The 26798-nt window shown below is 44.6% G+C and overlaps 1 protein-coding gene across 1 annotated transcript; it reads left to right on the forward strand.

Moving 5' to 3' along the window:
• Positions 1-1267: 1267 nt before the first annotated feature.
• On the forward strand, positions 1268-26576 carry Lemd1 (LEM domain containing 1). The gene is made up of 6 exons (XM_090339936.1): positions 1268-1332; positions 3058-3176; positions 3586-3702; positions 6764-6828; positions 24396-24472; positions 25972-26576. Exons 2-6 carry the CDS (start codon positions 3095-3097, stop codon positions 26135-26137), a joined length of 507 nt encoding a protein of 168 aa, XP_090196062.1. The 5' UTR covers positions 1268-1332; positions 3058-3094; the 3' UTR covers positions 26138-26576.
• The last annotated feature ends 222 nt before the right edge of the window (positions 26577-26798 follow it).

Raw genomic sequence — 26798 nt, forward strand, 5'->3', positions numbered from 1 at the left:
TCAAATTTCCCTTTCCCTGGTGTTTAATCAAAGCATTGTGTGTTTTCTCACACTTACAGTTTTGTTTTGTTTTTAATTGCAACGGTATTTCTTGAGAGACTCCTGCTAATAGTTAGACAGGTCTTTCCTTAAACAAAAGAAAGCAAAAATCCCAGTGTTGTGGTAAAATGAAACAAGAGGCAGTGTTTTGCGATGTAGTTGATAGCAGATAACATTTGTGTCTTTAGAGAAGTATCCAGAGGATGGAATGGGACATGAAAGTATTTTCAAAAGGCCAAAGCTGGAGTTGGGAATATGGCTTAGTGCCTGGCGTGCAGGTAGCTCTGGGTTTGATTCCTCAGTACCACATAAATAGAAAAAACTGGAAGTGGTGTTGTGGCTCAAGCAGTAGAGTGCTAGCCTTGAGCAAAAAGAAGCGCAAGGAAAATGCTACTAAGCCCCAAGTTGAGTTCAAGCCCCAAGACTGAAATACATATATATATATATATATATATATATATATATATATATATATGCTCAAAAGGCCAAAGCTTTCAAATTTTTGTAGTGTATAACTTTTACCTGCCCTTAAATTAGGTTCTGTGTGTGTGTGTGTGTGTGTGTGTGTGTGTGTTTTGATAATCCCTTAGCTTTTACACTCAAGGCTGGCACTGTGCCACGTGACCCTCAGCTCTACTTTTGGTTTTTTACTAATTAATTGGAGCTAAGAGTCTCACAGGTTTTCCTGTCGAGGCTGGCTTTGACTGTGATCCTCAGATCTCAGCCACCTGAGTAACTAGGTTTAGAAAAAATCTTCAGCCAGAATAGTTGGCACAGAATAGGAGGAGGATTAAAGTGTGAGCCACTGATGCTCTGCTTCTGATTCTAGTTTTCTTAAGTAAGCCTTAACAAACAGATGTTTCTTCTATCTTCCTATTCTCCCTGGCGTAAATGGCCTCCCTACCCATCCGTGACTGTAAGTCTTTTGATGGTGGTCTGGATACTGGCACTTCTTTGATTCCTCTTTTCTCGTCCCAGTTTCCAGGCACCATTTGGCTGGGTTGCAGTTCTTGCTTCCCGTGTATAGTGCCTCTCTTGACATTTCATCATGGCCGTCTGCCTGCCAAGCCGACCAGTACGTCCTTCTGTTTGAACTTAGGTTAAATTAATCATCTGATTTCCACATCCATCTGTTGCTATAGGGGTTACTGATGTCACACTGTCAGTATTATGATTACCATAATATCCAACAGGCAAAGAGGGATTGGTTGCTAGTGGAAACCTTAGGGTGAAACTCTCCCAGCTTTAGTAACCAGCCTGATTGCATAGACTTTAGACAGCCATGTGAAAGGGGTAAGTGGATTACATGCAGTTGGATTCCATTTGAGTATTTTTTGCTTCCATATGCGTGTTCCCTTTCGGCAATTGTCCAGTGTCACTTGAAATGGATGAGGGCTTTGGGGGAAGTTATTTGGGGGTACGGAGTTGGGGGGAGTGAGGACAACAGACAGCTGTTCTTAAGAACAAATGTCACTGGATCTGCCCAAGCCACTGCACACACACACAAAAATAGGAGGTGCTGAGATTCAATGTCTGCACCCCGTCTCATTTTGGCTGCTTTCTAGTAGTAATGGTGGCATTCCTTCATGTGGTGCCAGTGGTTCACAGCTATAATGCTACTCAAGAGGCTGAGATCTGAGGAGAGCAGTTTGGAGCCAACCTGGACAGGAAAGTCCATGAGACTCTTATCTCCATAACCACCAGAAAACCGGAAATGCACTGTAGTTCAAAGTGGTAGAGTGTTGGCCTTGAGCAAAACAGCTCAGGGACAGTGCCCAGGCCCTAAGCTGAGTTCACACCCCACAACTGACTTCCCTCCCCCCCCCCCAAAAGCCAGAAATGGAGCTATGACTCAAATAGTAGAAGCTTGCCCTAAACTAAAAAGCTCAGCAGCACCAAAGCTCTGATTTCAAGCCCATGACCAGCAACACACACAAAGCTTCTGGAACACATAGGAAAAGAGGAAGCTAATGTTTACTAAGTGTCTACTCGATGGAGCAAAGAAAAAAGCAAAGCCTAGCTTCTACACAGAAGATGGTCCAGCTAAAGTGTCCCAGAGCAAGTCTTAACAATTCACAACATTTTCAAGCTTGTATACCATGTGCTTTCTAAATGGACATTGACTGATCACCAATAAAAAGCAAGTCATTATTTAAAATTGGTCTAGATTCTCCTATACTGAATAATTATCTTGCGATCGTTTTCCCTGCAATATTAAAAAGCCTTGAAACATGAAAGAAATGAGGTACAACAAATAAACTCCTAAATTAAAAAATCTCTGCTAAAAGTCCAATGGGTCTGTCTTTTTCAGAATTTTGTGAAGTAGATCGCAGGGTGAGTTGTAGATTTGTGGGGCAAGATCAAGAGCTAAGTGGAACAAAAGCCATGAAACTTAAGGCTATGCAGGTTTGGAGTGCCATATCAAGTCTTGCACCAATCCATACAAATCAATTTGTGTGTCAGAGAATGAATAGTTGACTTTTTTTTTCCAAATGCCAATTCAGCAATTACAAAGTCTGCTGGCGGTTAATTAAAAACAACCATCTCGTTATGCTCAGAGTTAAATTGCAAGTGTGAAAAACACTACTGTTTGCAATAACCAAGTGTTCCATACTCTGCACTCTCATCAAAGGAGGCCAGGGATAAATAACTTTTATTTAACTTGTAAAAAAATCTCTCTCTCAGCCCTTTCCCATTTAATTAACTTATCTTCTCACAGAGCTTGAATCTTAGTGAGTTTCGGAGGAGTAATGGAAATCCTTGGGTATTTTGTCCAGAATTTTTTTCTGTTAATTTGTAGAAAACATTAATTGAATCCAGAGAATTCTGGGTTGATGCTTCCCCCTCCCAAGACTTCATACAGGGATTCGAAACAGAAAGCAGCACAGCAGTGATTCCTGCTTCTCATCCGTGCACCTCTAAGAGCAGGAGATAAGGCTGTGAGCCCTTCTGTGAGCAAGCAGGGATCTCATTTCCATGTGAAACTGGACTCATGAACTTCATGTCTTATGATTGCAGGGATTCCACTGTAAGAAGAGGCCACACTGCTCTCATTATGGTAGACGTGCAGTGTCTGAGCAACTGTGATTTGCAGATCCACCTTGAACAGCTTGGATTTTCTCCTGGCCCCATACTACGTATGTCTAAGGCAAACTGAGGGACTCATATTTGTTGTCTGCAAAGGACCTCATTTAAAGCAACTTACAGCTGGACACTCCTGGTAGTTAAGGAGGTTGAGATCGCATGCATGCGTGTGTGTCAATGCTACAGCTTAAATTCAGGGCTCTCCCTTGGTTTCTCGCTCGTGACTGGCATTCTGCCACTTGAGCCACACTTCCAGTTCCAGCTTTTTGCTGGTTCACTAGAGAGAAGTCTCACTCTGCTTGGGCTGGTTTTAAACCTGGATTCTCAGATCTCAGCCTCTTGAGTAGCTTGGATTACAGACGTGAGCTACCGATGCCCAACTAAATTAATAAAATGCCTTGAATCCAGTAGATCACACACAAAAGCAAAACAGTTACATTTGTTCTCCCAAATCTTCCTCAGCTTCTACCAGAAAACTATATGAAAAGAAACTGGTGCAATTGCTGGTCTTGCCTCCTTATGAACAACCTTTGGTGAAGAAACTCAGAAAGCTCCATTGCTTTCAGGATGACACAGAAGGTACTGCCATAAGCCATAGTGCTAGCTAGCAAATCTGGGCTCATGCATCACTTATCCCACATGACTGATGCACTTTAAGTGGTGTGCCAACTGACCTATGAAATAGCGTGTGGACTGCTTGCACGCTAAGCCAGGAAAAACAGGCCCTTGGGTTGTCAAAGGAACTCTAATTCCATAGCTGAGACTCAGTTAGGAGAAAGATTGAGCTTCCTAGAGCCAGGTTCCTTAACACCGGAAGTTTCCACTAAATTCTGGACTCCCTTTGGAATCTCAGCCTCTTATTTGTCTCAGCAAATACATTTCATCATTAATGATGAAGTTACTTTTAAAAATAATTTTAGGTGGGGCCGGGAGTTTGGCCTATTGGTAGAGTGCTTACCTAGCAAGCACAAAGGACCAGGTTCAATTCCTTGGTACCACATACATAGAAAAAAGCCAGAAGTGGTGCTGAGGCTCAAGTGGTAGAGCTCTAGCCTTGAGAAAGTCCAAGGACAGAGTTCAGGCCCTGAGCTCAAGACCCAGAACTAGGCAAAATAATAATAATAATAATAATAATAATGAAAAAGAAGAATTATATTAGATGAAGTGTATCTCATGCTTAGAACCCTAACTACTCAAGAGGTTGAGCTCTGAAGGTCATGGTTCGAAACCAGCCTGGATAGGAAAGTCCATGTGACTTTTAGCTCCAGTTAACCACCAAAAAGCGCCAGAAGGGGAGCTTTGGTTCCAATAGTAGAGCGCTAGCCTTGAGTTGACAAAATGAATTCGCTTGTACCATCTTTGAATCTTTCCTATGCCAACTGTTCTCTTGATTCCCATGGGAGCAGAAAGCAGCTGGTGCCTTTTGGGGTCACCAAATAGGTGATTTGGGAGCACTGGACTCAGAGCTACAGAGGCACTGGCACCTGTAGTGGCAGCTCAAAGGTTCCCACAATGTATTTCCCAACATTTCTTAGGAGCCCTTTTTGAGCCATAGTTAATAACTATGTGCTCTCCCATTTAATCCTGACAGTGTTTAGCTGAAGCTCAGAGAGGCAGCTGCCTAACCCAACGTCATAGAGTTGGGCAGTGACCCCCAAAGATAGGCATATGCAGGGCAGGGCCCACTTATCCCCACACTGTCCAGCAAGTAAAACGAAGCAGAAATTCCAAATATATTTGGAGACTAAAAGTGGCACCCCTGAGCTTTGAACTCACATCTGGCTCTCCAACTTGTCTTTCTACACAGAACTTATACTTTTCTTATGATTTCTACTATGAGGCAAAGTAGGCTACATTTTGGACCGACGTCTGCCCTAGACACGGGACCATTTTATGTACTTCAAATAGATAGCCTGACAAGCAATACGAATGCCCTCTGGAAACCTAACCAGGTTCCTGGAATCAGAGGCACAAAGCTTACCCCAAAGGTTGGGCACAGCCAGGTTTGTTTGAAAAGGGTAAGGTTTAGAGGATGGACACCACAGACCCCAATCTGGGCAGGATGCATGAGCGGGCCCAGGATGAGTGACTCTCCTGGACTCCTAGATGTCAACAGTGCTCTGAGTCCTGACCTGTCTGCTCCTGCCCTAGAAAGGAGCCTGGAGATCACTCTAGCCATGCAGTCTGTTTATTACTGGTGGGGACCACAGCTCAAAACTTCAGAGGGGAGCTGTTACCAAGTCAGGCCTAGCCCCTCTGATTCCTAGCCAACCCAGGTGGCACTACACTGGCTGGGAGGAAATTGATCTTTCCATGCCTGGGCTTTGAATGCCTTTGATTGACTCCATTTGATGCCAACCAACTGTAGGGCACAGGCCCTGCCAACAGTACCCTTGTAATGCCACCCTTGCTCCAAGTAGCAAGGTCCCCTGGTCCCAAGGGAGGGATGAAGTTGCCCTTTAAATTTGCTCATCCAGAGAGTCTCGGCCTCCGGTGCCATAGGAATGGAGTGGCTGAAAAGCAATGGACAGGGATGGGGCTATGGGGGTCTTAGGGTACCTAATGCTAGGGTGGGGGCTGTGCGGAGAGTTCTAGAACAATTTGGAGTCATCCAAACAACAGTTGCTTTCTACTTTTCTCATATTTTTCATGTATTTTTATTGTAATTAATAGAAGGGTTACATTATATTCACCAGATAGAAGGTACATTACTTCACATACATTGATACCCTTTCTCCTGTCTTGGTTACTTCTCTCATTTTCACTCACTGTTTGGACAGTGTGGGGAACAGAGCTCAAATGATCTAATCACTCTTCCCACTTCCCAGATCTTTTTGGCTCTGAGAGCTCATTTAAAAGTCTCCCATTAAACCAGGCTGGTGGCTCAAGCCTATAACCTTAGCTACTAAGGCAGGAGGCTGAGATCTGAGGCTCCCAATTTGAAGCCAGAGCAGGCAGGAAAGTCCATGAGACTCTTATCACCAATTAACAAACAAGAACCAGAAGTGGAAGCATGGCTCAAGAAAAGAGCACTAAACCTTGAGCAACAGAAAGCTAAGCAAGAGTAGGAGGCCTCGAGTTCAAGTCGCAGTACCAGCGCACGTACACAGTCTCTCATTAGCTCAGTGTACAATTGCGCAGGCGTCTGCCAGCTTGATCCAAACACTTGGGCACAAACTGATTTCTACATTGGTTGTTGCCCCCGCCCCCCAGGGTGGAAAGCCTTTGAGCACATGTCTGGCCTTACCCTCGCCTGAGTGCTTTTTTTTTAAATATATATATATATAAACATACATAGAGAGAAGGGGGGAAAAATTCCTCCTGCTGTTCTGACATTTAGGGATGCATGGAGCTGGCACCCAGGGACAATGACAAGGCTGCAAACAGCGGCCCAGATGAGCAGCCAGCTCATGACAGTCAGCCCTGTCCCCAGAGGAGTCCTAGGCAAGGTCCACCAAGTCTGCTGAAGCTCTTGAGGTTGGGGAAAGGCTCTTCTTGCTCAGAAGGGCAACGGGAGTGTTCTGCAGTGCAAACGCCCTTTGCTGGAGAGAATTCTCCCCCACGCTTGCTGTTTATTTCCTTTGCTAGCTTGTACATTCTCATGGCCTATTTTTTTTTCTTTTTGTTTCCCTTGATCCAGAGCTTAATATCATTTTGAAAGGAAATATCACACTCATCACAGAAAAAGACAAGGAATCCAAAAATGTACGTACAATTCTAACACATGAATAATACCTCGCTGCCTATAGAGGGAAAAGAATAACAAATAGCACTTCGGTTAGACGGGTTAACTAACGTAAAGAGGATCATTTAAATTCAGGTTTTTGTTGTTGAAATGTTGATGTGGGGCCTCTACCCCAATACCAGATTGGAGCAGGAGGCCAAGTCCGTGAGGGTTGCATGCTTGCGAGCAAGGTCTGGTTGGTTTCGAGACCCTCCCTCCACTTGCTGGTTGAGTGCGTTGGGGAAGTCAGTTAGGAGCTATAAGCCTCCGGGTGTTTCCCGAGCCCCTCCTTCTCAATGCTCTACAAAGTTTAAGGCAGATCACCTTCTCTCTGCAGGATGGAGCCCAGAAGCGAGGTGCCCCATCTCCAGCTAGAGCCTGACTTCCAGTCACCCTTGTGAATTCCGTCTTCTGACCACTCTCTCTCCATCACTCTGGGCTCTCTTGCTTTCTTGTCTTTCTTCTGTTCCCTCAATACTCCTCTGGCCTCAATTCCTAAGTGTTCTTCTGGCTTCCCCATCTTGCTCTGTCTAGCTCCCCTGGTGACTGCCCAGAACTGTGAGTCTGGGGTATAGGCCAGGTGAACAGCTGTTTTCTGGAAAGCTTTTCCCTCTTTGTTCTCTGTCCCTACCTGCCTCGTGACCACTGTTGATGGTGACAGCTTCACTCCCTCCCCTGTCCTGTCCACAATCAAGGGCTCCCAGCCACCTGCAAGTGGCCCCCACCTCCCTCACTGACTGTCAGGACTAATTGTTAGGACTTGACCTCTGTGGATACATAATTTTACTGGGGGCGGGGCAGTAGTGTGCCTTGGTGCTCAGAGGCTGAGAGAGGCTGAGACAGGAGGATCTAGAGTTTGAGGCTACAGAAGGAAGTGTTTTCTCAAAAGCAAACCAACCCATCATTCATCCCAAGGGTAAGATAGCTAAATGCAGAGTGTTTATCTAACATATGTGACACCCCGAGTTTGATCTCCAGCACTGCAACAAATCCCCCCAAACCAAATCCAACGAGAACAACACACAATAAACAGAAACATCATCTTAACTTTCCCAGAGTGGCTGTCCTATTTTATGCCCATATTACTTTTATTTGGTACAACTGTAAAATTTGTGGCAGAGTAGTCTCTTGCCTTCAGCTTTTCCCAATTCTCCTTCAGAGCTCCCCGCCGAGATTGGTTCATGACATTTACTTGTACAGGGACTTCTCAACACCAGCTGCAAAAGAAGCCTCCAGTGCTTCCTGGGACCTTAGCTCCCGTTCACCCCACCCAGCTGCTCTCGCCTTGATCCCCAGAATCCTTTTCACTCTTACATCCTCCACCCCATTTCTCCTGTCAAAATCTGGAAATCTTTGAAGAAATATCTCAAATGCCACTAATGGGAGACCCTTTAAAACAGCGTTGGGGCCACATGTCAGTGGCCCACATCTGTCATCCTAGCCATTCAGGAGGCTGAGATCTGAAGATTGCAATTCAAAGCCAATCCAGACAGGAAAGCTTGTAAGGCTCTCCAATGAACCACCTCTGGACATGGAGCTGTGGCTCAAAGTGGTAGAGCAGTAGCCTGGAGCAAAAAAGCTCAAGAACAGTGCCCAGTCCCCAAGACTAACAGCAACACTGGACCTCATTCACTAGCTGCTGCACAAGATGGAGCCCAAAGCTCACCTAATGGAATCTACCAGAAGTTTCAGTGTTGAATAGTTTAGTCTGTCAACGTGCCCCTGAGTTTAAAGTGACTGCAGAGTTAAACCAATGACAAGGAACCGTAGGTAAACACTGGTGCAATACGCTTAGCGTTTGCTTCCTATTGAAGCGTAATTCAGAGTTGATGAAGTAATTCTGATAGCATGTCAGATTTTCTGAAAAGGCTCTTAAATGGCTCATTAGAGGGTTCCTTTGCATTTATCCCAACCTTGGTTCCTCAGAAAATCCTTTTGTCTTGTTCCTGCAAAGATGTTTGGTAGAAAAAGCGACCTGAGTGTAGGAAAAGCAACTCGCGTGGGCTAAAACACGGCAAGTGCGGCTGCTGCTCTTTGCTTTATGTGGGCCTGAAGGAAAGCCACATCAATATTTTGAATTGGCAATAGAATTAAATAGGAAGTTTGTGATGGCAGAAAATCTTTTGATCTGAAGGATTTATGTAAGCCATTTTGATTCTCAGAAAGGCCCCAAGACATCTGTTCAACTTTAAATCCGAAAGTAAATGTAAATAAGCATTTAAATTTCCATGTACAAGTGGCAGAAAGTGTTTATTGAGACACTCGCCTTACACTATAGACTTTAATTACTCAAAAGCACTGGTCTGTACCTAACAATCTTCTGTGTGCCTAGAGAGACAGTATTTGCATTCCGCCACCTCCCCCACTTTATTTCCCTCTCATTTTGGTGGGTTCCCAGGGGAATAGAAGACACTGAGAGCTGGACCATCTCAGCTTCTGCACCTACTTAACCCATGTGTGCTGACACCTTGTCTCAGAAAAAAAGGGGGGGTAGAAGGAGGGAAGAAGAGAGGAGAGGGAAAGGAAGAAGGAGAGGAGGGTGGGAAGAAGGAAGGAGGGGGAAGAAGAGGAGGGAGGGGAGAAGGAAGGAAAGGAGAGGAACAGAAGGAGGGAAGGAGGAAGAGAGGAAGGGAGGTCTTTTTCTTTTTTTTTATCAGTGTTTTTGTCTGACACACTGGATCCAGGTGTCCACCGCTTGCAGTGATGGGGTGGCAGAGTCCTTTGTCCCCTGCCGAGTCGGGGGTTGGGGGGATGCCTACGCTGGCACTTTACAGGAATGGGAGTATGATGGGAGCGTGAAGCCAGGGACAAGGGACCCAGGGAGTGAAATGGGACACTTAACGAAGAGGAATGAGAATTGGGGCCTAAGCTGGGATTGTCCTGGCCACAGCAGGGTATAGGGCTGGGGCTAGTGCCAAGGTTGAAGGGTGTGTGTGTGTGTGTGTGTGTGTGTGTGTGTGTGTGTCCTCCCCCTTGGGAGGGCAGGGTATCCAGCATCCAAAGGGCGTCTGCCCAGATCTCTCCCTCTTCCTCTCACTCTCTTCCTCTCCCCCCTCCCCCCTTCTCCCCTTCTTCTTCTTCTCCCTGTTCCTTTCCCTCTCCCTCTCCCCTTCCTGTCCCCCTCTCCTGCTTCCTCTCCCTCTCCCTCTCTCTTCCCTCTCTGCACTAGTCCTCAGGCTTGAGCTCAGGATCTGGGCACTGTCCCTTAGTTTTGGTGTTCAAGGTTACTGTTTAACCACCAAAAAGTCAGGAATAGAGTTGGCACAAGTGGTAAATTAGAGAAAAGCATTGTATGAACTTTCCTTCCCAGGCTGCTCAGATCTCAGTCTCCTAAGTAGCTAGGGTTGCAGGAACACGCATCGAGCCTAGCGCTTTCTTCTCTCTCTCTGTCCGTCTCCCTCTCTCTGTCTCTGTCTCAGTCTCTTTCTCTCTTTTTTGGTCAATCCTGGGACCTGTCACTGAGCTCTTTCACTTAAGGCTAGCATTCTACCACTTTGAGCCACAGCTCCACTTCCAATTTTCTGGTGGTTCACTGGAGATAAGAGTCTCAGATTTTCCTGCCCCGGCTGACTGAGGAGGCTGAAATCCAAATGTCACGTTCAAAGTGGCTAGGATTAAGCCACCTGCACCTGGCCTTGTGGAAATTTTTTTAATGAAATCTGCAAACAAAGCATCTATTAAAAAAACCAACTCTGACTAGAAGCCAGGTGCTGGTGGCTCTGGAAAACCTGTGGACTCTTCATCACGAATAAACAACTCAGCAAAAGCCAGAAGTAGAGCTGTGGTTCAAGTGGTAGAGTGCTAGCCTTGAGCACAAAGAAGCTTGGGGACAGTGTCCAGGCCCTGAGTTCAAGTCCCAGACTGGCAAAAACAAACAAAAAACCAACTGGCTGGAGAGCCAGGCTGTCAGGGTTCAAATCCCAGCTCTGCCACTCACCTGGCCAGGCCTCTCTAGTTGTGTTTTCTCATGTAGAAACAAGGACAGCAGTGGTGTCGAACTTTGTACCAGTTGTGAAGATGGAGTTACAGTTGTGAAGCCAGGCTGAGGTGGAGCTTGGTGGTATAGTATTTTCCTAGCACGCTCCCGTCCTCCACCCCTCCCATCCCAGCACAACCAAAAATAAAAATAAAATAAAAGCCAAGGCATTCTGGAACATAATAAGGGCTATTTAAGTACAAACAAGAACCATGATTATTGTTAACATGACTGTTGTAGAAAGAGCATGATGTTTAATTATCTGCAATACAAAAGCAACATATTTAGTGGGGAAAAAATAACACCATGGAAATATTCTTCAGTTCTGAATGCCTAAACAACACAGAATGTGGCTTATCAGTGCCTGCAAATATAGAAATAAATATGCAGATACAGTACAATTATAGATGGTTCTCTGTGAGTACTGGGGGGGGCGGTGGTAAAGCCAACTGAGTGTTTATGTGGTAGAGCTGGGAGTTGTGGCACTTGCTTGTAATCCTAGAGGTGGAGATGGAGGAGGGAGAACCTGAGTTTGAAATCAGTCTGGGCCACATAATAAGACCCTATATCAAAGTAATAATAATAATATTTAAAGGTATTGAGGAGTTCTTAATCTTATGCTTAAATCCCTCCCAACCTTTTAAGCTCTTTTTTAGTATAAAAGTAATACTAGGTTTGAACTCAAGCATTCTACCCCCCGAGCCCTGCCTCCAGCCCTGCTGTTTGTTGGTAACTGGAGATGGAGTCTCTCGGACTTCTTTGCTCAGGCTGGTTTCAAACTGTGATCCTACAGTTCTCAGCTTCCTCAGTGGCTAGGATATAGGTGGAAGCCACCAGCACTGACTTCTTTAAGTGATTTTAAAATTTAATTTTGAAATAGTTTCCAATGTACAGAAAGTAACAACACTAGCACAAGGGATTCCTTACCCAGACATCTCACCTCTACTTTGTATCACATTTGGAGTGTGTGTGTGTGTGTGTGTGTGTGTGTGTGTGTGTTCAGATGATGATAGTGTATGCCATGCATATGAAGCCCCCAGCCCAAGAACAGGTATCCTGCCTGTCCCCACGGGAAGCATTCCCACAGACACATCACGAGACACACCCAGTGCCACCGGAGAGGCCTCCATGCAAGTCCGATGCCCCACTAAGCGGTCTCTTCCATCGCCTTTTGCCTTCTGAGTCACAACCACTCACAGAGCATCTGTTGAGTCTCCTCCTACCTACAGACCATGTCTCGTACCTGATGTGTGTGTGTGTGGCTTTCCATTTTCCTCACCTACGGTTTTCTGCCAGACTATGTTTCCATTCAGACACTGCCTGCCTGCTGTGAGCATTAAACCTACAGTTTCCTGCTCAATGCCCAAGATGGCTCTGTTTCCCATGCCTGACTCAAACCTTCCGGCTCCCCTCCCTCCTGTGCTCTGAGCCTGGAGTTCAAATGAGCCCCTCCTTGGGTTGCCTAATTTTGTAGAACAGCTTGTAGAACTCTAATTCACTTGTGTTTGCCAGTGTGTATACCATAGATGGATGTAGATGTGATTAAGTAGGCAGGGAAATGATAGGCAGACAGACAGATTGATGATAAATGATAGAGATAGATGCCTCTAGTCAAGGTTCTTGCACATGCATAAACACTGAGTGCATCCTCAGTGCTTTCTTGGTATTATTTTAGTCCTCAATGATTCCATACTTGACCAGTGGGAGCCTTTTAATGATAGATATTGTTTCTTTTACTGTGTGTGTAGATATTGTTTCTTTTACTCTGTCTGTGTGTGTGTGTTTGTGTGTGTATGCGTGTGTGTGTGCCAGTACTAGGGCTTGAGCTCAAGGCTTCACACACTCAGCCTTTTTGCTAATGGCTGTTGCTCTGCCACTTCAGCCATGCCTCCATTTCTGTGGGGTTTGTTTGTTTGTTTTCTGATTAATTGGAGGCTGGAGTCTCACAGACATTTCTGCTCAAGCTGGCTTCACCCTGCCAGAGGAGTTGCTCAGATTATGGGTGTGAGGTGCCCCCAGCCAGCTTGACATTTCTTTAAGCTTGTTTCTGCTCAAGAGAACTTGTTTATACTTTCCCTGCCCCCAGGGGCCATTTACCTGCAGAAGAGGATTGAGAAATGGCCTCTCAAAGACCATCCTTACTTTTGCAGTGGACAGAGTTGGAAAGTAAATGTGCCCATGTGTCTGTAGCTATTTTACACGTGAAGGTACAAAAGTAGAAGCAAAAGTTCATAGCCATCTCCAATTACAATCCAACATGTTGGTGTTCTTTCTAACCATTCCCCTCCCTAAATTGCTCTCTGACAAGGATTCCATTATCTTCTGATTGCGGGTTCCATTATCATCAATAGATTTACATTTTTATTCAATTTTCCCATTTTCTCTGCATTATGGATCTTTCAGTACAATGGCTACTTGGTCTGGTTAGTCCCGGCAGCCACCTTCTTAACCACTGACCACCAAGCCAGCACTCCCCTGGCCATCCCCTTTCCTTGGCACATCAAAGCCTTCATGTCCCCCATGTCACACCTCCCTCTGATCCCTGTCTCCACGACTCCCAGACTTCAGCCACCAGCACTCAGAACCCTCTGCAGCCCTCCTGCTCATTTTGGTCTCCAGACATTCTGTCACCTGTCCTGTAATCCTAGCTACTCAGGAGGCTCAGATCTGACAATCATAGTTCAAAGCCAACAGGGTAGTCCATGAAACTCTTAACATCAATTAACCAGCAAAAAGCCGGAAGTGGAGGTATGGCTCAAGTGGTAGAACACTAGCCTTTGATGGAAAAAATCAATAAAATGACAGTATTAGGTCCCAAGTTCAAATCCAGCGAGAGAGGCAGGGGTTGGGGTGGGGGTCAAATTGACCAGGGACCATAAGTTAAAAGACTCCAGTCAGAGTGAGGGTTGAGCTTGCCACTGGTAGCTCATGCCTGTAATCCTAGCTACTTAGGAGGCTGATATCTAAGGATCATGTTTCCAAGCCAGCCTGAGCAAGAAAGTCCAGGAGACCCTTATCTACAATAAAATATGTAGAAAAAGCCAGGAGTGGTGCTGTGGTTCAAATGGTAGAGTGCTTGCCTTGAACGCAAAGAGGCTTCGGGGCAGTGCCTAGGCCCTAAGTTCAAGTCCCAGGACTGGCACACACACAAAAGAAGAGGATGGATTGAATAGTATAGAAATGTTTTGGAAGATGAGACACATGGTACTAAACATCTCTGTAAGAGTTGTTCAATTAATTGAAAAATAACCCCCTCCCCAGAGGGATTGTATATTCTAGTTGGGTCAAAGTGAAATGTAAATTACATATTCTATAACTACTTAATAAGCCCTTTCTTCTTACCTTTGACACGTGCTAATGGGAGCTAAATGCCCTCTTTGTAAGGAATGTAATTTAACATTCTTCCCTAAAAAATATTGACCTTCTAGGAAAGAAGGTTTGCATTGGCTTAATGCTCACCACATCTGGTCATTACATGTTGATTTATTTCTGTTTAACAGAACGTAGTCTTTGAAATCTGAGTGACTTAAAGAAACTCTGATTCATAAAAGTAAACACTGAATTATGAGCTGGATGCTAGTGGCTCAGGCTTATAATTCTAGCTACTTAGAAGACTGGTATTTGGGGATCCTGGTTTGAAACTAGCTTGGGCTGATAAGTTCCAGAAACTTTCATCTCCAATTAGTCACCTGAAAGCGGGAAGTAGAAGCATAGCTCAAATGTGAGAGCACTAGCCTTGAGTAGAAGATGCCTAGTACCTGTGTTCAAACACACACACACACACACACACACACACACACACACACACACACACCCTAAATTACAAATAGTGATAATATTTGCCTTCTTAAAAACAATGTTCATCTGTGTAGAAAACTCTCATGTCTTGGCCTTTCATGTAAGAATATTGATTTTAGCTAAGTTCTAATATATTTTATGGCAATAGATATATGCATTATTTTGTATTTATGTATTTTTGTCAGTCATGGGGCTTGAACTCAGGGCTTGGGCTTTGTCCCTGAGCTTCTTTTGTTCAAGGCTAGCACCTCTACCACTTAAGCCACAGTATCTCGGCTTTTTAATTTTTTGCCAGTCCTGGGCCTTGAACTCAGGGCCTGAGCACTGTCCTTTCTCAGCGCTAGCACTCTACCACTTGAGCCTCAGCACCACTTCTGGCTTTTTTCTAAGTACTGAGGAATCAAACCCAGGACTTCATGCATGATAGGCAAGCACTCTACCACTAGGCCAAACTTCCGGCCCCCCTCAGGCTTTTGTGAGTAGTTTTTTGAGGTAAGAGTCTCATGGACTTTTCTGCTGTGGGCTGTCTTTGGACAGCAATCCTCGTATCTCAGCCTCCTGACTAGCTAGGATTATAGGTACTAGCCACCGGCACCTGGCTATATGTTCCTCTTAGGGAGATGCATTTTCTGACATGTCTCCCTGATGAGCACCGAAGAGTTATTTTAACCTCTGAGGACATAGTAGGGGTTGTGAGCACCAAGACCTGTCGTAATTAATTCATGAGTTCAGGTATGATTTAATACAATAGTTGATAATGAAATTTCTTATCTGAAAGACTGGAGACTTTGTGTTCATATCATGTAGAGACTAGAGAAATATGACATTGCCAGGACTGCATAGCAGAAAAAAAAATGAGACTAGAATTTCCATCCTCTCAACTTCCTACTTTACAAGCAAGTGACCAAGAGGGAGGAAAAGCAACCTGGAAACAACCTGGGTGATGAAATAGCTCCCCCTAGTGTCCATTTCTTGGAACTTCAGAAAGGCTTGGGACACTCATGTTGGCTCAGGGTACCCAAGGTCTGATCATTCCTTTGGGATGAGAACCCATAGGTGTGCTTTTAGTAGCATAGCAGCTCCTGTGCTATGTGGTGGGATATTGGCTGATACACATGCAAGTGGGTAGCTGGAATTTGTCCAAATGGAAAATTAACTTGAATCTAACACCACAATTGAAAATACCTTACACATTTGAAAAGGAATAAAGAATTACACAGTGAACAGAGATTAAAAACAAATCATTGTTAAATCAGTTAAAAACCTTTTGTTCGTATGCCCTTTCCCTCCTTTCCCTCAAGGTAACCACTATTCTGAGTTTCCTATCTACAGTTTCCCTCTTCTTTATGGTATTCATAACTCTAGTTTGGCACTCTATGGTTTCAGATTTTATTTAATTGCCAACACAGAGTAAATTTTCTTCTTCAATTTCCTAGTTATTGTTCAGCCATATTGCCTGGTTTCACTCAGCATTTGCTGTTCTAGTTGATTCATTTTTTTTTTTTTGACCAGTCCTGGGCTTTGGCTCAGGGCCTGAGCCCTGTCCTTGGGCTTTCTCAAGGCTAGAGCTCTACCACTTGAGCCTCAGCATCACTTCCGGCTTTTTTCTATGTATGTGGTACCGAGGAATCAAACCTGGGTCTTCGTGCATGCTAGGCAAGCACTCTACCAGTAGGCCAAATTCCAGGCCCTAGTTGATTCATTTTTACAGGTAGACAGGACAACTTAGAAATGTATTTATTTGTTCCCTAATTGTTGGATATCTAGAGCACTTCCAAGTTTTTTTTTTCCTAGCAGAAACAATGCTGCTATAAACTGTGTGCATATGTGCAAGAACTTTTTTTCTAATTGCATGAATATACTTAGGTTGCAATAGTTTGAACTTGTCTTGGTGCCTTTTTTTCTGGTAGTTTTTATTTTGAAAAAACTTCAAACTTCAAAGTTTCCAGCAAAGAATTCCTATATAGTCTTCACTCAGATTTACCCATCGTCATGTTTGGTTGATGACTGTTCGATCTTTTTCGCTGAAGTTATGAAGCCCCAAATCTTACTTGAATTCTCCTGCTCCTCCCACTCTTCCTGCTCCTGCTCCTCTTTCCCATCCTCTTTCTCCTTCAGCAGGCTTCCTCCAGCTCCATGCAGGTGAAAGAAAAGGGGGTGCTGCCTCTTGGCTGTCAGATTGGAGTAGAGGCCAGGCTCCCTCTTGGGGACCCCTCAGTGTGTGTGTGGGAGGGAGGCCTCCTTCCAGCCAGGCTCCTGAGCCATTTCCCGTTGGCCACCAGCCCTACCGCAGTGAGACTGCAGGCTTCTTCTCCCCTGGCAAGTGGGCTTGGAGCCCAGCAATTATTACACTGAAGTTTTCTGATTAGGCTTCCCCTTTTCTGATCCTTGGATTTGCTGGGTTTTGGTTTTGTTTTGTTTTTTTGTATGTTTGTTGTTGTTATTTTGACTGCATGCATTAGTAATCCAGTGTCCAGTCCAATACCTATGATGTTAAAAGCAAAGCCCAAGCAGCTCACCTCCTATTGTTCTTGGGACCCGAGGGCCTAGTTCTGTTGCTTTCTCCTCACCTTAAGAATTATCTATAGCTGGGCACTGTTGGCTCACACCTGTAATCCTAGCTACTCGGAAGGCTGAGATCTGAGGATCACAGTTCAAAGCCAGCAAAGGCACAGAAATCTGAGACTCTTATCTCCAATAAACCACCAGAAAAAGAGAAGTGGCGCTGTGGCTCAAGGGGTACAGCGCTAGCCTTGAGCTGAAGTGCTCAGGGACAGTGCCCAGGCCCAGTCTGTAACATCCAAGGTCTGGGATGTATTGAGTACAAGGAACTGGGAGAGGTGCATTTGCTCCATCTCAGTCCACAGGTCATTCTCAGTCCTACATGCCTTTCTTTTTGTATTGCTTTTTAGTGGCCGGGGGATGAGGGGTGGCTGCATGTTGTATTTAAGCTTTTTTCCTCAAGACTGGAGATCTACTACTTGTGCCACAGTACAAGTCATGCACACACACACACACACACACACACACACACACACACACACACGTGAGTTCAAGTCCTAGCAATGGCAAAAGGAGAAGAAAAGAAAGAATGACAAAAGTAAAGAAAAGGAAGTACTAGGTATATTTAGAGGACTTTAAAACTGTTTACTGCTGTTACATAGAAATGAAGCATTTCACATAGTGAGCTAACAAGGAACTCTGGTCAATTGCTAATTTTTTCTGTAGATTCTTTTGCAATTTGGTTTCATGTGCTTTTAATTTCTTTTTCTTCTTTCTTTCTTTCCTTTCTTTCTTTCTGTATTTATTTATTTTTTGTGGGTGATGGGACTTGTACTCTACCTGGGCGCTGTCCCTGAGCTCTTCAGCTCAAGGCTACCACCCTACCCCTGAGCCTGGGTATTGTCCCTGAGTTCTTCAGCTCAAGGCTACCACCCTACCCCTGAGCCTGGGTATTGTCCCTGAGCCCTTCAGCTCAAGGCTGCCACCCTACCCCTGAGCCTGGGTATTGTCCCTGAGCTCTTCAGCTCAAGGCTACCACCCTATTCTTGAGTCAAGCTCCACTTCCCATTTTTCCAGATGTTAATTGGTCCTTTTTTGTGCCTTGCTGGCTTTGACCTTTGATTCTCAGATCTCAGCCTCCTGAGCCGCTAGGATTACAGGTGTGGACCACCACACCCAGCTCATGTGCTTTTAATTCCTTCTCATTACATTTTTTTAACCCTGTTTAAAGACTTTCAAGGCAGCGTTTCTCGTATTTTTCTTTGGCTGTGAGTGTTGAGATGTTTGAGGATCCCTTCTGGACGGTACCATTCTAGTCTGGGTTTCGGGGATGTGTTTCTGGTAGCTGGAGCAGAGGTCACTAAAGACTTCATGTTGATGCGGTAAAGATTCTTTAAAAGCTTTTCCAATTAATTCAAAATCATTACTTAGGTTAAAAGAACACAATATATTTTAAATGAAAACTTTATTAAATCAAGATTAGGGGAAAACAATAAAGTACGAGTCATATCGTAATAAGAGCTTTTATTAATCTAATCATTTTAGTCAATAAAATAACTTGGGGTTAACTCAGTTTTAAAGAGCTCTAAATCAAAAGGGTTTTGCTGCCTGTAAGCGGGTCATAACTGCCACTTTGCTGAGCCATTTATAAAAGTGTCTGCTGCATTTTCTTTTTGTTAAAGAAGGCCTAGCTGCAAAAGCAGAGAGCCAGGGCTCATGCCTGTAATTCTAGTTACTTAGGAGGCTGAGATAGGAGGATCCTGGTTTGAAGCCAGCACTGCAGACAAATCTATAAGATTCTTATCTCCAATTAAATAGCAAAAAGCTGGAAGGGAATGCATGGCTCAAGTGGTAGAGCACCAACCTTGGGTGACAAAACCAAATGAGATCATGATACCCAGATTTAAGCCCTAGTACTGGAAAGAAAAGAGAGAAGGAAGGAAAGAAGGGAGGGAGGGAGGGAGGGAAGAAGGGAGGGAGGAACTGGAGTGCTAGAGCGACTGGGAAATATAGCTTGTTTTGTTTTGGTTGGAGAGAAGTACATGCCCAAGCATGAAATGGCCTTCCGACTGAGGTTCAAGTCCAAGAGAAGTTCTGAAAGGATAGGTGAGAGCCACTGTGGAAAGCAGTGTCTGCTCCTCTTCCATGATAACTCCAAGCAAAGGTTTGTGAAGGGTGAAATGCACGTCCTGTGAACAGGCAGGCAAGCCCATCCTTCTCTGTGGATGGCTACTTCTCAAAAAGCAAACATAGTTTTTGAATGAAGACGTCTTATTGGTCCTTCGGGCTCTGAATATCAGCTTAGTAATACAGTATGACCTCACAGCTCCTATATAATCAATCCATGAGCAGATTCACACAAGCAGGCCAGAATTAGCACGAAAGTGTTTGCTTGGAATAATATTATAAAAGGCTATTTTTCATATATTTTTATTGTAATTAATAGAAGGGTTACATTATATTCACCAGAGAGAAGGTGCATTACTTCACAAACATTGGTACCCTTTTAAAAGGCTATTTTTTTTCTGAAATACTTTACCACTTTAGTAATCCCTTCAAGCTTGCTTTTTGCTGGAGATGGATTCTCTATCTTTTCTGCCCAGGTTGGCCTTAGTCCTCCTGATCTCACCCTCCTGAGTAGCTAATATTACAGGCTTACTTGCTAGTGCCTATCTCAGGAAAAAAAAATAATAAAAGAAACCCTCTAAAGTTTTGGGACTGGAATACATATCTTCAGGCTCTGGGAATGTAGTTTTTTTGGTGGAGTGCTTGTCAAGCATGCACAAAGCCCTGGATTCAATCCCTTGCGCTACCCTCCAAAAAGTATATTCTCCTTTTACTAATTGCTACCTTGGGCAAATAGTTTAACTCCTTAAATCTATTTTCTCACGGATAAAGTAGAGACTATAATGATGTCCTCCTAGGGCTCTTAGAAGGAATTAGTGAATTGATGCCCAGTATTTGGGCACTAGAATGTGGGTATCTGATTCCTGGCATGGAGGCAGAGCTAGATACTGGGGTACATGAGGTAGGAGTGAACAAGGACCTCAGAGCTGCATGGCCTGGGTGGTGCTCTATTGCTTGGGTCATACCTCTAGTTTCCACCACTACCTCCAGCAGCTCTGAAATCGCAGTAAGCTCTAGAGACACTTCGCCTCAGTTTCCATATCTGGTAATTGGCCTCATAGAAGCAGCTTCCTCCAAGGGTGGCAGTTTTGGAGATGAAATGAGTTGATTCAGGTCACAGGGTTAGCCTGGCATACTGGAAGGGTGCAAGAGGTGAGCCAGCATAGTATGCCTGTCGTTGATTGTCCTAGATCTTGGAAGTGAGCAATGGCAGAGTTTCCTGGCTTGGATCCCAGGTGGAGAAGCAGAGGAGGCTGCAAGTCCCCCAGCTGTGGACTCGGCATGCTTTGTAAAACAGCCATCACTGCAGATTCTAGCTGAGGGCGAGGGGGAGTGGAGCAAAGCCAGTCCTCCCGTGGGACCCGTTTACTCTTGCTAAGCCATTGCTTTAATAAACATCAATATTTTTTTAGCTCCATTGCAAATGTTGTTTAGACTGAAAATCACATTATAATGGCATTAGAGGGATTTTTAAAAGATGAAATACAAATCAATTACAAACACATGACTTCATTCAAAAAGGAAAATCACAGACAAGAAAACATGTGTCTGATGCATTTTGATTGTCCTCTTGGTTTTGGTTGTATGCATCGATGGTGTGTGCATCATTGACTACACATGCACAGCCATTTTATATTACTTGTTATGTAACATGAATGGACAACCCTTTTCCTGTAATACAGTCCTCATAATATTGTTGTTATTGATGGCTGCCCAGTCAAGTGGATAGGCTGTAATGACTCCAGTTGGGAAATCAAAATCCTTTACATCCTAGAGGAGAACTCTAATGTGAATGCTAGCCAAGAAAACAAACTATAAAAGAATAAGAGACCAGGTGTGGTGTACAAGCTTGTAGTCCTAGCTATTCAGGAGGCCAACGTCTTTAGCAGGAGAGAGTTTGAATCCAAGAGTTTAGGGCCTGACTGGACAACAAATTTAGAGCCTATCTCAAAACCCAAGATGAACGGAAAGAAAGAAAAGATAGAAATGAAAACTAAAAAGACAAGGAAATAAAATATCCGAAGCTATGTAGGGCAGAAGGGAAGAAAAGACAGGATTTCACGGTACTTAGGCAATCAAATATTCCCTATCATTTGATTTTGCAACAGGCTTGTCCAAAACGCGTTGTTTAACCTTCCTATTTTTAAATTGAAGAGAACTGAAAGTGAACATGGCATGCAGACTCATTCTACTATCGTCTACTTCTTTGTGTGTACATTTTTCTGTGTTTTGTTTAATACAAGCTTGTTTCCCATTATTGTTGGAAGTAGTTTGAAACACTTCTGGGTGTTCAGGCTGCCATTTGTCCGGGTGTGCCTTTGGGGAAACTGAGTCACTCTTGCTCAGCGCTTTTCCTTCCTTCCCGAAAATGGTGGGAACAATAGGAGATCTGTGATATCCACACGGGGCTTAGGGCTAGCTTAGCTATGGGGTTCCTGTGTCCCATCTGCTTGGCTACTTGAGACCTCTTCTCTGAGAAGGGAAGGAGAGCTGGAAGAGGGGAGAGGAGGGAGGGAGACGGAAGGGGAGGGGAGGGGCGGAAGGGAAAGGACAGGACAGGAGGAAGTCAGGTGCTGGTGGTTCACATCTGTAATCTTGGTGACTCAGGAGGATGAGATCTGAGAATAGAGGTTCAAAGCCAGCCCGGGTTGGAAAGTCAGATTCATAGCTTCAATTAACCAGCAAAAAGCTAGAGGTAGAACTATGGCTCAAGAAGTAGAATGCCAGCCTCAAGTAAAAAAAAAACAAAAAACGAAAGGACAGTGTCCAGGCCTTGAGTTCATACCCCATATACACACACACAGGCACATACATGTGCACACACACAAACACCCCCCCCACACACACACCAGGGGCAGAGATGGGGCCTCAGCTGTCCCATGACGAGTGGTGTGCCCTGTGCTGGGCAGGGGGGATTGGCACACACACTGCCACAGCACCCTGAGCCCCTAGGGCCTGGGTATGGGAACCGGGTGCTGTACTGGGGTGTCCTGACATCACTGTTTGACCAAGATACTTCTTTTCCCTGGGTCACTCCTCAACTCAAGGCAGACGGCCACATGACCCCAACCAGGGCTTGCTGTCAGAGCACAGCCCTTTGGCTTGGCCCTGGCTCCATCACAGTGGAGGCCAGAGAAGGTGAGTCTGAGTCTAGGGTTCCTCCATCCCCTGGCTCATCACTGGACAGCTGAACTGGACAGCACTTCAGGGCTCCGGGCTGGGACCCAGGTGTGCAAGGGGCCTGCGCTTCTCGGAGGGTGCAGACACCAAGGGACTGATGACCCAAATATTAGGCCCTGTGGTTTGATCAAGAAGCAGATGACAGTTGTGCGAGATCCAACAGATGTCTGGGGGGAGAGGGGAGTTGTCAGTCATGGACCTTGAACTCAGGACCTGGGTGCTGTCCCTGTGTTCTTGTGCTCAAGGCTAGTGCTCTACCACTTTGAGCCACAGCGCCCCTTGTGGTTTTCTTCTGGTTCAGTGGAGATGAGTCTCATGGACTTTGCCGTCTGGGATGGCTTTGAACCATGATTGTCACATCCCAGCCTCCTGAGGTGCTAGGATTACAGGCATGAAACATCAGCACCTAGTTCGTCACTACTCCTTTGCCTCTTGCAGTGAGGCTTTCCCTTTATCAATAATTTTCTAATCCTTATTTATAATCCACAGGTTTTTTTTTATTGTAATTAGTAAAAGGGTTACATGATATTTGCCAGATAGAAGGTGCATTAATTCACATACATTGATACCCTTTCACATGTCTTGGTACCCATTTCCCTCCCCCCCCACACCCCCTACCCGTCTTGGTTTTCCCCCCTTCCCTATCAAATTTCAAATATCCAAATACAAATAAATTCAATATATCAGATAACAAAGTGAGATACTATACCAATATGAGATAACCAAGGGACAGCAAAGGAGATGAGAGACAACATAGTACATTAAGGACAACAATCATTCGTTATATGACTTTTGTTTCAGTATCCTGGAGGTCCTTTCATTTAGCTTCATACTATATGGCCTTATGTATCAAGATTTTGCTCTATTGCAAATCTCTGCTAGTAGAGCCCAAGGTTTCTACTGATTATGACGAATGAGGGAAACCATTGAGCCTAAGTTCCTTTGAGTCTGGCTTACTTCACTTAATATGATTTTTTCTAAGTCTTTCCATTTCCTAACAAATGGGGCGATGTCATTCTTTCTGACAGCAGCATAGAATTCCATTGTGTACAAATACCACAACTTGTTGATCCACTCATCAACTGAGGGACATCTAGGTTGGTTCCATATCTTTGCTATGGTGAATAGTGCTGCAATGAACATTGTTGTGCTAGTGGGTTTAGTATGTCCTTGTTTCTGGGTGGTTGGGTAAATGCCAAGTAGTGGAATTGCTGGGTCATAGGGGAGTTCTGTTTAGCCTTTTGAGTTCTATGTTTAGCCTTTCGTCACTACTCCTTTGCCTCTTGCAGTGAGGCTTTCCCTTTATCAATGATTTTCTAATCCTTATTTATAATCTACAGGGTTTTAAAAATAGCTTTATTCTTTGTGTAGAAATCACATATGCTCATAAAAAAAAACCCAAGCCATCAATAAATAGGAGAAAGCAAAATGGCATTTAGGAACACAGTGGGATATTTAGGAACACAGTGGGATATTTAGGAACACAGTAGGCCTTTGTCACTCTTGGGTGGCTCTTGTTCTGTGAGTCACTGTATGTGCTGTTCATGGATTTGCTAATTGTCAAAGAAGCGAGGGCTGGAAGTTTGTGTTGGGCAATATTAAACTGATCAGACCAGGTACTGGTGACTCACACCTGTGATCCTACTCAGGGGGCTGAGACCTAAAGATCATGGTTCAAAGCCTACCTGGGCAAGAAAGTCTGTGAGATTTATCTACAATGAACCCCTCAAAAAGCCATCAATGAAATTATAACTCAAGTGGTAGAGCACCAGCCTTGAGTAAGAAAGCCAAGGGACAGCACCTAGGCCGTTCATCAAGCCCCAGTACCAGTACACACATAAGAATTTCTTAAAAAACAATCAATCCTCTGATTAGGTGCTTTTCCCTCCCTAGACGAAAGAGCAAGATTCTTCGTACAAGACATTACAAACCAATTTCTATTGACATTTTCTTTCTGTTTATCAGAGACTCAAGGCTTACTTTGGCAAAACAAGAGTTGTGGACGTGAGCTGTTTCGCTCAGATGCCTGCCCGTCAAATCAGGTGCATCCTGCTGAGAGCGCATGACATGATTATGCTCTGGAACTTTCGGGGTGGGGGAGGGATCTCATTCAGATTGGGGGAGGGGTTGAAGCTAAAAGTTGAGAAAGGTGAAATGCTACCTCATTTCAAACACAAAGGAGGTTTATGTGGGCCCTCATGTCCGAGATGGAGGTGGCGAACACCAGAAATCTCAGAACCGAGAACAAACAGAAGCCTGGCCCTGACTACTAGTGGATTGGTAACAGTTTTTGCTCTCTGTATCTTAGAAGAGTGGAAAGGGAGATGGAGAGAAGAGCTCTCAAGTAATAATGGCTTGGCTCTTTGCCCTACTATGGCCCAACAGATGAAAGGTCCCCAGTTCAAATAGAAGCAAGGCAGATCATTTTTCTCAGCCTGAAAGCAAGTCTAGGATTTGGGAGTGTGTCTTAGTGTCTTAGATCAAGAGACCCTGGGTAGATCTCTGGCACTGCAAAAAAAAAAAAAAAAAAGAAAGGGGAAAAAAGTGAAACTTTTTAGAAATTGCCCTCACTTCAAAGTAAACTTTAGCAGATTTCTTTGCAAGATTACAGTAGAAACAAAGTTCTCACTAAAATAAATTTAGCAAGTAGGATAAATGTGGTGGCTCATACTTGTAATCCCAGCGACTTGAGGCAGAGGTAGGAGAATGGGGGGATGAAGCCAGCCAGGATGAAGTTAATATAGACTCTATTTGGGGGGCGGTGAAGGGGACAGAAGCAAAACACTAAACTGAAATCCATTTGAAACTCTTTGGTACAACTACTTAAATTAATTTGGTACAGATACTTAAATTAATTTAAAAATAGTAAAAGCAAAAGGATTGGGGTGTGTGGTTCAAGTTGTAGTGTGCCTGTCTAGAAAGTGCTAGACCCTGAACTCAATCCCTAATTCTAAAGGGGAAACAAAAAACCCTATAGTCTTTTTTTTAATGCCAATCAAATGTCAATTTATTTTCAGCTTGCTGGTTCAGCTGGTGTTCTACTACTTGAGCTACACTTTCATCCTTACTTCTTTGCTGGTTATTTTGAAGATAGTCTCGAGGACTTTTCTGTCTGTACAGACTAGCTTTGAACCACACTCTTCCAGCTCTCAGCCTCTTGAACAGCTAAGATTCCAGGCATGAGCCACTGGCACGCAGCTTAAGTGGCAAAATTTTAAACAGACTGAAGAGCACTCTCTGTGAAGACACGAATCCATTGGTACAGCTTCCCTGGGGACCTGGGGATCTATACTGTCCCCAAGTCAGGCTTCATGCCAGCAGTGAGCAGTGTCACACAGTGGTGAAGCTGTGAAGGAATGCTCTGGGGACTGTAGGGCTCTTCCCCCTGATGCCTGGTGAAATTTGGTTAGGTTTGGCGTCGAGGGGCCTCTGAAACCCCCCTCATGGATGTGCCCTTGGACCTGGAAGGTCACACACTCAGTTTAAGGGGGTGCTTGGGTAGTAACTCCACAAACCTAAAGAGACACCAATATTTTCACAGGTCTGCCACGCCATCACTAGACACCATCCAAAAGCAAGACTACTGCAAGGTGACCAAGAGCATTGACAAGCAGTTTCCAATGGGCCTGAGACTCGCTGTCCTTGGCATTTTCATCATCGTGGTGTTTGTCTACATAACTGTGGAAAATAGGCCACTCTTGGCTTAGGGACCCAAGGGACAAAGCCATGTGCTTGTATTTGAGCGACAGCCCTAGGGAGCCCCCCCAGCGACAGGAAGAAACTTCAGAAATGCCCTGGAGAAGCTGGCCCTGGCCCCGGCCCCAGCCAGGCTCTCCTTGCCCACTGCTGAGAACAGGCATGTGGACTCTGCCAAGCAGAAAAGCAACGAGGAGAGCCAACAGCTGTGTGAACACGTGGTGGTTAGGGAAACCCCCTGAGCCATAGACACCATCATTACAGGTGCTGCCACAGAAGAGAAGATTTTGTACTTGTTTTTGTTTTCTTGAGATGGTATCTTGCTGTATACCCAGGCTGGTCTTGAACTTGTGATCCTCCTTGAACTTGTGATCCAGTATTTTGAGTGCTGGGATTATAGGTGTATACCACCTGACTAGGAACAAATTTCTAAAAAGGAAATACCGTCCAGTCTGCCTGCCTGTTTGCTTGCTTGCTTTCCTTCCTTCCTTCCTTCCTTTTTTAAAAATCATCTTTTGTCCATTTTTTTTTTTGCGGGGGAGGTAGGTTGTTGAGCTTGAACTGGGTGCTGTCCCTGAGGTTTTTCACTCAAAGCTAATGCTGTACCACTTCCAATATTCTGGTGGTTAATTGGAGATAGACTTTCCTCCCCAGGCTTGGTTTGAACTGGGA

Source organism: Megascapheus bottae, chromosome 10 (assembly GCF_031878675.1).
Source record: "Megascapheus bottae isolate mThoBot1 chromosome 10, mThoBot2.hap1, whole genome shotgun sequence".
Lineage (NCBI taxonomy): Eukaryota > Metazoa > Chordata > Mammalia > Rodentia > Geomyidae > Megascapheus > Megascapheus bottae.

Excerpts from the sequence above, each read along its gene's own strand:
- Lemd1 (XM_090339936.1), top strand. The coding sequence starts at position 3,095 with ATGGTAGACGTGCAGTGTCTGAGCAACTGTGATTTGCAGATCCACCTT. Across the intron at positions 6,829-24,395 it reads AAGACAAGGAATCCAAAAAT|AGACTCAAGGCTTACTTTGG; the intron begins GTACGTACAATT and ends TCTGTTTATCAG. Across the intron at positions 24,473-25,971 it reads ATGCCTGCCCGTCAAATCAG|GTCTGCCACGCCATCACTAG; the intron begins GTGCATCCTGCT and ends ATATTTTCACAG.